Source organism: Rhagoletis pomonella, unplaced genomic scaffold, assembly GCF_013731165.1.
Source record: "Rhagoletis pomonella isolate Grant_MI unplaced genomic scaffold, Rhpom_1.0 Rhpom_scaffold_00005, whole genome shotgun sequence".
Taxonomy (NCBI): domain Eukaryota; kingdom Metazoa; phylum Arthropoda; class Insecta; order Diptera; family Tephritidae; genus Rhagoletis; species Rhagoletis pomonella.
The window spans coordinates 45925714-45939670 of NW_023458559.1; the positions used below are offsets into that span (position 1 = coordinate 45925714).

The window sequence follows — 13957 nt, forward strand, 5'->3', positions numbered from 1 at the left end:
TTCCATCTCCTCTATTAAATTGTACCCAAATCTCCTTAAGGTAAGTGTTTGGGACGCCAAAAAAATGAGAAGTCTAATGAGCTATTCACAACAGGTTACTCTCACCGAAGGTGTTCAGACTCAATCGGATGTACAAAGGGTAGTTATGGTGTGATGCGTGAGGTTTACGAGGAGGCACAAGATGGTATGTGATCCGTTTCCGCCTGCAAAGTATGCATGAGTAATCTGCGGGTCACTCCTGGATCTTGCGGAATTAATTATACTACACGAGCCCTACCAAGTCGCAGTTGAGCGATGATGATTCTATGTCGTCTGCCTGGGTTACACGTTTTCTTCTGTGGCGATAGGAAGTGGTTGGAGAGAGTGGATGTTCTCGCTTCGCAAAGTGGGGAAATGAGTTGTACATACTCAGCTGTATTTCCTTTCAGTTGAAATGTTCTACATATTGGATTAAAGTTGGACTCATTTAGTTTGCGGCAACATATCAGGAACTGCTTAGACAGTAGGCTCAAACGACATAAAGACACATTCCGTAGTGAAACGCAGTGAAGTCCACTGAGAGGCATTGACGTGGACCTAATGAGCATCTCTGGTGCCTACCGTCCATGCAGCGGCGGTCGCAATTCGCTGCTGATCTGCAGATAGCTTTGTATGTAAATATCTCGCGCGTAAAGTATCTTTGCCTTTTACAAAAGTAAAGCCGCGAGCTTCTTGCTAATCGTTGTAGCGCATGTCAAAAACTGAATGGGAAGGTCGTAAATAATGAGCTACGGTCGAGATTTTGAGCCTGCTTACCTCTATGTTGAGTACGAGTGTGGCCATAGACTTGGAAGAGGGTAACTGTAGGTTTCTTGCTCTGATAAGTGGGCGTATTTCTCTGCAGTGAGAATTTATTCAAGCGATGAGTACTGCCAGATCAATGAATTTTATCATGTAGGAGCAGTCCTCGATGCCGAGTTGTTTGTCTCTGCACTGTTTGAAATATTTGCCTCTCTCTAGATCGAGGATGATGCGATCTGGTCTGACCGAGTCTAAGGCTTTAGGTCACAGGTCTAGTGGTAATCTTTTGATTAAGAGCATCAGCTTTCTTTACAGAGTATTTTATGAAATTCTAAATCTAGGTGGAAGAAATCTCTCTGAAAATATACCAGACGACATACTAAAATAAGTTAAATTCAGTTGGCCGCGCTGGCGGTCACCGATAGTAGACGAAAAATTTCCCTTTCCTTGTTCGACATGACCACCCTGTCGGTCACATGCTTGTTCTCTTGCCTATTGTGACTCTCTGTGGCACTGTAACCAAAGTAGCGGCTAAATGGAAAATTGGAAGGAAATTTGAACATCGATTAGGGTTCAACGCAAAAACTTTCTGTATAGGTACATACCTATCCCTGAAAGAGAATCTTCGGGAAAACTGGGGATCCCTGGTTCATATCTGAGGGCGAATATGAATCCGAATACGTATGTGATCGCGATACAAATACCATCACCGAAAACAGTTTGAATACGAATACCAATACGAATTTCTACAACTACGAATATGAATACAAATAGGAATACCATACGAATGCGAATATGAAACCGAATTCGAATGGGAATACAAAAACAATTAGGAAAACGAATTTGAATACGAATACGCCTGCGAATATGACAACGAATATAAATTCGATACGAATTCGAATATCAACCCGACTATAAATACGATACGGATGCGACTACGAATATGAATACAGTGAAACCCGCTTAAGTACCTAACTCGTTTAAGTAACCAACCAACATTTTTGGGCACCGTGAATATTTTAATGTAATCTGAAGAAAAACCCTCTTTTAAGTACTTCCCCGCTTATTTACCCAACCCGCCTAAGCACTGAATTTTTCGTACCCCATTTACCATTTTACTTATGATTTTCTCCTTTTAAGTGCTCCCGCAACACATTTGGAAGAAAATTCTAAGAAATCAACGGCAATTTTTATGAATAAGCTGTGTTTCAATAGAAAAATCGTAAAAATTAATAAATAAGCATAAATGGGGAAAAAAATCATTTTGAATTTGGTCCGAAATGATAGATATGTCCAACACTGTATGTATGTATAAATACGTATAATCAATGACTTTAAAGAATTGAATTCTTGTAAAAATGACATAACATTGCTTTATCGATTTTTTTATAAAGTTTTTGTCTAGTTTAAATAATGCTATGCACACTTCTGCTCATGTTTTATTCGAGGACTGGTTTATGTAAGTTAACTTATATGAAAATTAATATTAAAAAGACTCGAATGTGAATACGAATATTATGCGAATGCGAATACGAAAGAAATTTTGAAATAATACAAATTGAATTTCAATACGAGGAAGGCAGTTATAATAACACTATTCACGAGCTCTTCAGACCATTCACTTTAACATTCGCAATAGTAAAATGCACAACTCCAATCGAATCCCCAACAACATCAAGCCGAAATACCGCCCAGCACGTTGTGGTAAACAAATCTACTGATAAGGAATGCTGTGTAGAAAAACAACAACAAACATAACATACATGCATACCGATTTTACGTTGGTGTAAACAAAAAATTACCACAAAAGCGACGACCAAAATCAACAGTGTGACCGCATGACAGGTGTTTCAACAACATTTGACAACTGCAATGTTGAAATGACAGCACACAACTAAAATCGATAATTGAAAAAGACTTGCGCATTAGACGTCCAAGAATGGTGAAAAGAGCAGATAAAAATTTTTGCAGCGCACTGCAAACGATGCACATAAAATAGTTTTGCATAGGAAAAGTCTTTGAAAAATTATATTGAAGAGCTAAAAAATATATTCAAACTTAATAACTAAATTTAAACGTTTAATAATTAGTGGGAGAGTGTTAAATCTGAGTGGCAAATCTGAAATCTGTGGCTGTAAAACTGGGCAGCAGCCAGACATGTAAAAGTTGTGAAAAAATCGCAAAGTGAAAAATCGAAATTGTCGAACGATATATTAAGGTACTACATACTTGAAAAAAGGGAGTGGAAAATGCAGAACGTAAATTACTTTTTTAAAAATTTCATAGCAAACCAATAAATGGGCGAAAATTTAAGCTGTTTTTCTTGAGCAGCGGTTGGGCAGCAAAAGAGTGGTTGACATTGCTACTCCTTTATCGATTAAAACACGAAAGGTGCTGATGACTATTTAAACGGTAATAGCGGATAGCTTTAGTAAAAAAGCAAAAACAAAAAAAAAACGGTACTAAGACCAAAACTAAAACATATAACAACAAATAACTCTCAATTCGAAAAAAAAGAAAAATCAGATTTCTGCACTAAACGGTTAAAAGTTAAAAGACTAAAAAAAAGAAGAAAATCATCAAATATATTCCATCAGATAAACAATAGAATAACCCCTTTCCTTAATATTTGAAAGCCAGCACGGCACATTGCATGAAAAAATCTGCCTTCGTGCGCCGCTAAGTAGACTATACTTAAATATTTGCTTTTGTGCTCAGTGCCAAGGTACATATCAAAACAACAAACAAAATTACAGCAAAAACAACAACTACTTGTTACTCTTCATTATCAAATAGACGACGACGACTTGTACACCTTGAAAGTGCATATACATACATACATACATATATAACTGTTAAATAGCGGAAATGGAATCCGCACAAGCCACAACTTATGAACCGCTCGAAGGTCGTGGCGCCGGCATCCGCCATGAGCCCATGGATAGTCCAGAGGCGGATGTACGCACACCCAAAGATCACAAACATGCAGTGTACTTGGCATTGCTGGCAGCTGGTATTGGCTTTGTGTTGCCATATAATAGGTGAGTTGTAATGAAAGTAAGGAAATCATATAAAAAGGGCAGAAAGATTCAATAAAATATAAATTAAAATTGAAACAAAAACAAGAAAAACATAAAAGGAAAAAATAAATAAAAAATAATAAAGTTAAATTAAATTAAAAAATTTAAGTTTAAAAAATTGCTGCAAAATAAAAAACTAAGAAAATATCAAAAAAATACAAATTATTAAAAATATAATAAAAAATTAATAAAATAAAAAAAACACTAAATATAAGCGTAAACTAAAAAAAAGTAAATTAAAATAATACAAAATAAAACTAAATTAAATAACGAATAGGGAAAATAGATAAAAAAAGGGAAAGGAGTTGTTCATTGTCGTATGTTTTTTCTATATGCATTTAAAATTTTATAATTAGTATGTTATTTAATAATAAAGAATTTAAATCTAAATCTAAAAAATCTAAAAAAAAATCATCTAAATAAAATGGTATAGTAAAATTATATTCAACAGTTTTATTGAGCTTGAAGCCGTTACTAATGAAATATACTGCTATTTCGAAGAACACCACTTCTACTCATCGCACTTCTTCATCGAGTTCATTGGGACTTGAACCAGCAACTTCGCCATGTAAACTGTTGTTCTTTTTCCACTTTTTCATTTGCGCAACCCAACTACAATCAAGGGCAATGATTTTCTTGCTATTTAGACTTGATCATATGGTTGTTGTTCGTTTGTTTTTCTACAAGTTTTTTTTTATGAAACGGCCGCATGCTCAATGAAATTCTTGAATATAATTGTAATAGGGCCATAAAAAACAAATTCAGATAACGAGATATTGTAAAAATAAAATAAAATACAGAAAATCAAATAAAAGAGAAAAAAAAACAAAATAAAAAAAGACAGTAAAATAAAATATATATCAAAATAAAATATAATATAAAATAAAAGAAAACAAAAGAATGAAAGAAAGAATTATGACTATAAAGAAAAAAAGACAACAAAAATTAAAAAGTTATTGAAAAAGTTTTGTATAAATAATAAACTCGAATAAAATCAGATTAAAAATGAAAGATTTTAAAAATGTTATAAAATTAAAATAAACTAAATTAGAAAAACTCAATCAAAAAAAGATAAAAAAATTAATAAGGTATAAAAGATTATAAAAATTCCTCTTTCGGTTTTTTGTATGTAAATGTTTACGATAAAAGGGGACGATGAAGGAGCAGCGTTTACTAATTTTAAACAAATCGTTTCAACTGTCATTTGAACTCCAGGAACATGTGGAAGGAGTATTTTCCCAAATAAATTTAAATAAAAACAGGAAATAAAGTAGAAATTCCCGCACTCTATAGGATTTTAAGAACTAAAGATTTCTTAAAAAAAAAATCCTTCAGGAGGTACTAAATTTGAGGCATCGAATCAAATGCTCAAACAAGAAAATGAACAAAGCAATGTACGAAAAATAATGAAGCTGAATTTAATTAAAACAAAATGTAATTTAAATGTTCCATTTTATAAATCTATTTATATTTAGCTAAGGGTCATTCCAAGTAAAGCAGGTAAACGACATAAATTTTAAAATCGCTTAACTTTCCCAGTTTCAGTAATAACCTCTTAATAAATGATTGTATTTCATTAACTTGTTAAAAATATTAAAAAAATAAAAATAAGCTGTAGTTTTGTGGCCTTATTCCTAAAGAATAAAGTAGCTTTATAAAAGGTTTATAAATTGATAAATGTATGAAAACGTCGATTTATAAAGCTCTTTAAACCTAAAAACCTAAAAAAAACCTAAAAACCTAAAAAAAAATTATCCGTTCTTGGCCGATTTTGCTATTTACCTTGTTTTCTTAAAATTTAAATATATATGTTTCCATTTTTGACTAAGCAATCCAAAATCTGTTAGAAATGGCTACTAGACTTATCGCGGAGGCAGGGTTATATAAAATTGGGCCGATTTCGCTTATTTTTATTTTAAACGAATATATTTTCTCTAAATAAGGCCGTAACGGGGATTTTCTTCATAAAATGTTTGTTATCAACGACTTAAATTTAAGTGTGAAGTCTTATTCGCAAGCTTAGAAAATAACAAATTGTTTCACTGTTTGTTTAACATGCGTTTGTGTTTGGATATAGTGCCCAGAATAAATGTTACAGGTATTGTCTTCCCAGATAGCGCATATTCATGAATGAAAATGGATATTTTCAAGCACTATGTACACATATGGATTTATTTAAACTAACTTCTTTTCCGAGAACTTATTTGAATTCCAAACACCGAAGGCCAACTTGAAACTTGAAAAGAACCAACACTGAAATGCGTCAAAATGAAAGTAAAAGAGCATACATTTTTATGTAAAGCAACACTCTCTGGGAAGACTATAGGTTTGTTCGTCGAAAATCCAGCGAAAATTATCTCTCTGAATATTAGTTAGTAAGCAAAAATGCTCCTAAACTCTCTATCAATTACAGATACTCTGCACGAACGCAAATTTGCAGGAGCTTGCAAGTTTCCCTGCCAGCCAGTGTCCACGGTTGCATTTCAACATTGTATAGAATTTTAAAATTCTTTCAGAGGGGCAAAAAACAAGATCTATATTTATATTTCTTGCTAGTCCTATATCGACTCTGGTTGAGATTGTATTCCGAGTACGTTTCAAATCATTGGAATTAACTAAATAATTATGTAAACAAGTATTTACTTAAATTCTTCATTTTAAAATCGCTCAAGTTCGTAAAGTTTTAAATTCGATGAACCTGTTTATTCATTTTACCGTCGACAAAAAATGCAACCATGTGCCACAATCATATGTTTTTCCTAATTGCAAATTCTTGCTGGCAACATTTTTTCCAGCTTGAATTTGCAACTTCTCTCCAAGAACTGATCTTTCTACTTATGATTTATTTAAATAAAACATGCGAAATTTAGTTGGCTCGGTTTAGCCGTTTTTTACCAATTTAACCGGTTGGTCCAAAAAGCTCAATGCAAAAAAAGACGTAAGTGAACATATGAATTGTGTATCTGAAAGAAGTTCATAATACCAGTGGCAGAAATAAAAGAATCGCCTTATATCAACCTGTTTAGTCTTTCTATATTTATTTAATATTCAAATTTTTTTTTTTATAAAAGGCTACCTCATTTTACATATAATTAACTGCATTTAAATGCGCATTTCAAAATTTGTACAATTATAAAAATGAAAAAAAAAACATTAACTAAAATTTCAAACTTCTTACTTAGCATTTTTAGAAAAATTTTAGGTACGCAGTTTTATAGAACATAAAATTAAAGTAGAATAAAATGCTAGTTTCAAGCAGTAACAAAACACAGTTGATTTTTGGGGATTTTTTAAACGATGCTGGGCATTTTCTTCCATATAAACAAATTGTCGAACATACATTGTATGTACTTTGTATGGAAGAAAATGCGTGACGACGCCAGCAAAAAAAAAGATAAAAAATCAACGTTACTTTTAGTCACTTGAAACTTGCACTATATCCTCCTGTAATTTAATGGGCTGTACTTATAAAATTGTGTACCTAGAGTTTTTCTAAAAATTCTGAGTAAAAAGATTGAAATAGGTTGAAACAAAAAAAATTTCAAAACACACCAACAATCACATACTCACGACACCATGGGCCAAATATAGTAAAACTGCGTTTTTAGGTTTAGCATTTTTTTATTAGAACTTTATAATTTCAAAAATATGATGAATTCTAAAAATTTTTTAAAAAATTCAGTGCAATGTAAAATAAAAGTGGGTACCAAATGAAAGAGAAAACAATGTAGGATTTAAAAAAATTTAAAATTTTTGGGTTCATAAGGACGAATAGGTACTGAAAATGCACTTTTAATTAAATTTAACTTTTTTAAGCTAATAAAGTTACAAGGACTATATTTGAGGACGTTGTCGAGTTTATATTAGTCCTTAACATATAATTTTTCCAAAATAAATATAGCAAAAATTTCAAGGATATTCAAGGGTGGATTTTTTAAGGACATTTTCAATACCTTATGCACCAAACAAATTAAATCTGTTGTGTCCCTACAGAATTTTCTATTTAATTTGATACCCATTACTGTTTTCCTATGTTTTCCATTGCTCAAAATTTTTTAAACCATTTTCTAGATTACTCATATTATTCAACTTTCAAAGTGCTATTAAAAAATCCCGACGTCAGAGAGAGAAAACCAAAAACGCAATTTTACTGCATATATTTGGCCCATGGCTTCGCGAATATGTTGCTTTTTATTTTTTTTTTGTTTGTAAAATTTCCTATCGCAGGGCACTTAATCCCGAGATTTTTGGGACTTCAAAAAGGGATAAGTAAGTATGTTCAAAATTGAAATTGTATTTAATTGCTTTGACAGCTGTTATCCCCACTTCGAAATTGGAATGCCGTTCACCCGAAATCCTTTCACATTAATGAGGAAGTGAACCATTTCCTTGAACGAAATTTTTCGCCGGTGAAATTTTTCACCAAATATTCATGATAAGGCTGATAATTACTTTATACCAGTCACAAGGACTTGCCCCACCAGTCACAAATTTAAATATTTTAAAAATGTCTATGAAGACTATTTAGACCCTGTTTATACCCACACATAAAGCATTTTGACCCAGTTCGCAGGGATGCATGTACCAAATGTTAATACGCTCAGAATTTGGTTCAAGAACGCCCCGTACCTGCCATCGATTCAAAAAGGCCCTATCTCGGCACATTTTCAATGTATTTTCAGCTGAGATAGAGCGTTTTTGAACCGAAATCTGGTTCTTCAACCAAATTCCTCAAAGCGACCGCCACGGCGCAGAAATCGTTTCATTATCTGTTAGTTACATATTACAAAAAAGTCTAGATGTGTACAAAAATGTTAAGAAAAAGCAAACCATGAAAGCCCATTTCAAGAATAAAAAAATAAAATAAAACCAATGTGAATGTAGGCTAAAAAAGAAAGGAAAACAAATTTGAACATTTATGAATCATAATGGAGCGAAAACAAAAGGCAAACAAATAAGTTTTTGTGTTACTTACATGTCCCCATACATACATATGTATGTAGGCACGAGTATGTCTTCCGACATTGAACTTGCTGTTTGTTGCACTTAAATGTACTTTGAAAAAAGTACTTTTATACATAAGTATGCACATTAGGGTGGTCAAAAAAAAGTTTAAAATTTTAAGATATCACACAATGGGATTTTTCTAAATGGAAAAAGGTATCACCATTTTTTGCTTTAAAAAAAAAAAAAAGATTTAGAACTGCCCCAAAGCCCATGAAGTTTTTCATGTATATTGTATTTTTCATTTTCACATTTTTTCGTTGAAATGGTATAGAGTTATTGAAATTAAAATTTTTTCAATCGGAAAACTCTGTTTTTCTTCATGAGATTTCCAGTAATAGTACCCAATTCCTTATTATACCATTTTTTTTAATAAAGGTTTTTTAATCGGTCACCCCATTTTCGTTTTTTGCTTACATAAACATTTGGGTATTATTATTGGAAGTTTCCTGAAGTGAAACACAGTTATCCGATCGAAAAGTATTGATTTTCAAGAATTCTATACCTAAATATATATTTTGGTCTCATTTTCTTGCCTTATAGTTGAGCTTGAGAGTGTTTTTAGCGAAAAATTATTGTGTGAAAACAACAATAGTTTAAAAAGGCTAGAAGTTATAACTGCTATGTATTTCGAATTCACATCAGCTCCTAATCAGATTTCATAATTGCAGACTGATGACTAGATTTGGCGATCTCCGAATTAGCAGCTATATCTTCTTCTTCTTTAAACTATAGTGTTTTTTTCACAATATTTTTTAATTAAAAACGGTAGATCCTGGGTTCAGGTATGTGGCCCCTTTCCATTCGTTCGTCTCTGGGATTCTTGTGGAGAATTTGTTGTCTAAACAGAGTAGAGGAGTGGTATAATCTATCTGTCGTAGATTATCCGGTAGAGTTCGAAGTACTTTTGCGTGTCCGAATCTGAGGTCTCTCCACGGCTGGATTGTATTTAACCTGGCTGCACTGCAGTCGGCACGAAACTTTCCGTAGAGATCTACAGGTGGAAGATTTAACATTATTTCCAGAGATTTGGTGGGTGCAGTGGGCAGTGCTCCCGTGACTAGCATGGCAGCCGTTTCCTGCACCCGTTCCACCTTGCCTCAGGACAAAGTGTTGTTTAGCCCAGGCCACCATACGGTGACCCCGTAGAAAAGGATGGGTCTTATCACAGCTGAGTACATCCAGTGTACTATGTGTGGTTTTATTCCCATTTTTTGCATATAGCCATCTTACAGGCATAAAGGGCGGTATTGGCCTTTCTGGCGCGGCCTTCAATATTTCGCTTCCAGTCAAGTCTTGAATAATTCCAAGGTATTTGACCTCGGTTGGGAGAGTAAGTGCCACCCCGTTTAGGGTTGGAGGTCTAAATAAAGGAGTTTTACACTTCCTTGTGAAAAGTACCATTTCTGTCTTGGTAGGATTGACACTAAGTTCACATTCCTTGGAGCAGGTTTTTACCACACCGAGTGCGTTTTGCAATAACACCCTCAGGACCTGAAGATGTCTGCCCGTTGTCACGATTGTTATGTCATCAGCGTACGCTATGACTTGACAACCGATGCCTTTTAGGCTTAGAAGTAGGGTGTTCACTGCTCAGAGTAGAGTGGAGAGAATGCCTCCTTGGGGGGTGCCTCTGGTCATATACTTTGTAATGGCGTTCGGAGTCGGTGTACGCTACAATTCGGAGGAGAAGGTCGGCCAAACACTAACATATGTGTAAGCGCCGATCTATTATTATTATAATTATTATTGTTATATTATTAAAAAGATCGCCTGAAATGCAAAAAGCCAAAACTAAAAATTTTTTTTTGCCATAAAATGACGTGAGGACTTGTGTGTCGATAAAATCCATCATAATCAAACAATAAGAAAATTTTGGATTTTTCGTTAGTTATGGTTTGTTGCTTTAAATATCAGAAAAAAATTGTTTATGAGAACTACAGATTTAAGGTGTTGAATACAATCGCTTGTAATGTACTTGATTACATTCCTCGTTTAACATACCTATAACTTAAATTTTTTTATTCTTTTTCTCTTATTATTGCAGCTTCATCATCGCCGCCGATTATTGGCAAGCACGTTTCCCCGGACGCTCAGTGGCACTGGATATGTCTATGACATATATAATTGTCGCATTTGCTACCGTTTTGCTCAATAATGTTTTTCTATCATTGGCACCATTTCGTGTGCGTGTCCTTTTCGGTTATGTGGTGTCCTTTACTACGCTCATCTTTGTGGCTGTGTGTGAGGTGGCCTTTCATATGTTTGCTGCCAATACAGCATATTCGGTAAATTTGGCTGCTGTATCGCTGGTGGCCATCGGTTGCACAGGTCTGTATTTACACATGAGAGCAATAATATTTTTTCTGGCTAAAAAAACTCGTTACATATTAAAAAAAAACACTTGGAAATTAATATATATATTTTGCATGGAAACTTAACTTTTTTGCTATCTTAATTTTATTTTACTTCATTTATATTTTTTCAATCCATTTAATTTTATTTAATTTGTCTTAACTTAACTTAGCTTAACTTCCCTTCACTAAATTTAGATTAACTTCCTTTCACTTTTCACTTCCTTCACTTCATTTCACTTCACCCCACTACCACGCACACTTCACATCACTTATTTTTACTTCACTTCACTGCTCTTCACTTCAATTCAATTCAATTCTCTTAATTTCACTTCACTTTCCTTCTTTATTGCTATGCCTTTCCTAATTTCGTCGATTTATTTAATAACTTTTTCTCAGATCGCACTCAACTCTTCATTTGCCCTTCTCATTCCCACAGTGCAACAATCGAGTTTCTACGGCTTTGCCAGCATGTTGCCCAAGCAATATACCCAAGCTGTTATGGCTGGCGAGAGCATTGCCGGCTTTTTGGTATCCTCCAATCGTGTGGTCACTAAGTTGCTTATTCAAAACGACCGTGTGTCGACAGTGATCTTCTTTCTCACCTCAACCCTCTACATACTCTTCAGCTATGTGCTGCATCTAGCAACCATACACTCGCCATTTGTGCGATACCACATGAAGGCATGCGCCAAGATTGTACTCAGGCCTGACGAAGATCGATTGGTAAGTAATTTTTTTGATTTCGAATATTTTTTGCATGCATTAATTTCTTACCCTATCTTTCCCTCACAGCAAAATGACCTTGACGGCGGTACGCCCATCGCCAAGTATGGCGTACTCACGCTTGAACCCACTTCACCACCAGCGAATGCTGCTAATAACACCACAGGCGCGCTAAGTTTCAGTAACCCGGTTTATGAGCTATCCAATCCCACGGCTGGTGAGAGTGTCATCGAGGGTCTCAATAGCTTACCCGATATGCCGAGCACACCACAGGAACCCACCACGCCAACTACGGTCGCTTTCAAGGTGGAGCATGTGCTTACACCGGGCACTTGTACGCCCGGCAAGTTAAGCGATTTGAAAAACGGCTTCGTTTCACGCTGGACTGTCGCACAGGCAATTTACCCCTACATGGTCTGCATCGCACTCGCCTACTGCGTCACGCTCTCTCTATATCCGGGCATCGAATCCGAGATCATTTCTTGCAGTCTGGGCACTTGGTTACCGGTATTGCTAATGTTCACCTTCAATACAGCTGATGTGATTGGCAAGATACTCGCCGCAGTGCCATATCCATGGTCACGGCGTCAGCTTATCCTAATGTCCGGTCTGCGCATCGTTTTGGTACCGCTGCTTTTGCTGTGCTGCGCACCAAGGCATCAACCAGTCATTTCGGGCGAGACTGCAGCATTTGTCTTCACAATCGGATTGGGCGTCAGTAATGGGCTCGCTGGCAGTCTTCCAATGATGCTCGCACCAGCCAAGGTGCCTGGCACCCTCAAAGAGGTGACCGGTAACATGATGACACTCTCCTACAATGTCGGGCTGACAACTGGTTCACTAATCGGCTATGTTTTCGAATCTATGTTGGGCGCGCAGCTCACCAATCCCTGTCCGACCTATCCCTATGCACCGGCCTCAATGTTGGATCCAACAGGCGCGCATGCGCAATTTCTCAGCACCACAACCAGCACAACAAGTACCGCAGCGCCAGTGTTGAATACAACAGCCGTCGCTGCGGCGTTACTCACCACCACAGTTTCGACGCTCTTGCCCACCACCGAGGCAAGTACAACTGCGCTGGCGGCAACAGCAGCGGCGGCTGCAACAACCACAGTTGCGGCGGCTGCAACAACCACAGTTGCGGCAGCAGTGAGCACAACTAGCACTTCGGTGGCGCCACTGCTACCGACACTGATGACGCCGACAGCCACAGCGTTCATCACCTCGACGGCGGCGACGATCTTGAGTTCGGTGGCGGGTACGATCGATAATGTGGTCTCGGCTATGGTGAGTACTGTCTCATCGATGGGTCTGGACCTGAGCGGCGATGCGAGCATAAGCACCACAGATCCGCAGACGCCAAATGAGCTGATGCAGAGGATTTAAATGAGGAAAAAAGGAGTTGGAAGGCAGAGAATGAGTGAATACGGAACGGGTTTTACTAAGTCAAACAACGCTGAAAGGATTGGCCGAGTTTTTAATGAGTCTGTCCTTTAAGAAGAAGGAGCACATATTTTTCTTCTTACGAAGCAAGTGTTTTCTAAAAATTTTGTAAATAGCTGATTTCGATAGAAAAGCACAAGGTGTTTAGTATATATTAGGACGAGTGGCGGCGCGCTTTTTCGTTAACTACATAGACCTCGCTATGTGTGCATGACTGAAGTGAAGGTGGCCGGATTTATAAAAATTATCGCATTACTTAAATTTACAAACAAAAAAAATTAAAAAAATAATACGCGCGGACTAATTTACGGGAGTAAAAAAAAAAATAGAACAGAAAACAATAAAAATTGGAAAAAAGGTTTTGGAAAAGAGATAATACATTTTACTGCATACCATACTCATCAAAAATAGTCACATACGCATATAAATTTATAAAATACATATAGACTGTAAGAATAACAGTTAAAAAGTTGTATACCTATCGAAAAAATTTCAAGCAAGCAAATTGAGGCACAGGCATGAGTTGCGTGAAATCCCACTGCATTCTGATGCATACCAACTGCAGCC

The 13957-nt window shown here is 35.8% G+C and overlaps 1 protein-coding gene across 4 annotated transcripts; it reads left to right on the plus strand.

Moving 5' to 3' along the window:
* Positions 1-2592: 2592 nt before the first annotated feature.
* On the plus strand, positions 2593-13668 carry LOC118739063 (equilibrative nucleoside transporter 4-like). 4 transcript variants are annotated; one of them, XM_036470186.1, is made up of 4 exons: positions 2593-3821; positions 10912-11195; positions 11658-11944; positions 12014-13668. In XM_036470186.1, exons 1-4 carry the CDS (start codon positions 3649-3651, stop codon positions 13331-13333), a joined length of 2064 nt encoding a protein of 687 aa, XP_036326079.1. In that variant the 5' UTR covers positions 2593-3648; the 3' UTR covers positions 13334-13668. The 4 variants fall into 4 exon arrangements, with proteins under 4 accessions (XP_036326079.1, XP_036326078.1, XP_036326080.1 ...); XM_036470185.1 differs by having other exon boundaries at positions 2593-2998; positions 3067-3821; positions 11658-13668; XM_036470187.1 differs by having other exon boundaries at positions 2593-2998.
* The last annotated feature ends 289 nt before the right edge of the window (positions 13669-13957 follow it).

Coding starts and splice junctions, on each gene's coding strand:
- LOC118739063 (XM_036470184.1), top strand. CDS start 3,649: ATGGAATCCGCACAAGCCACAACTTATGAACCGCTCGAAGGTCGTGGC. Junction 3,822..10,911: donor TTTGTGTTGCCATATAATAG/GTGAGTTGTAAT, acceptor TTATTATTGCAG/CTTCATCATCGCCGCCGATT. Junction 11,196..11,657: donor GGTGGCCATCGGTTGCACAG/GTCTGTATTTAC, acceptor TCATTCCCACAG/TGCAACAATCGAGTTTCTAC.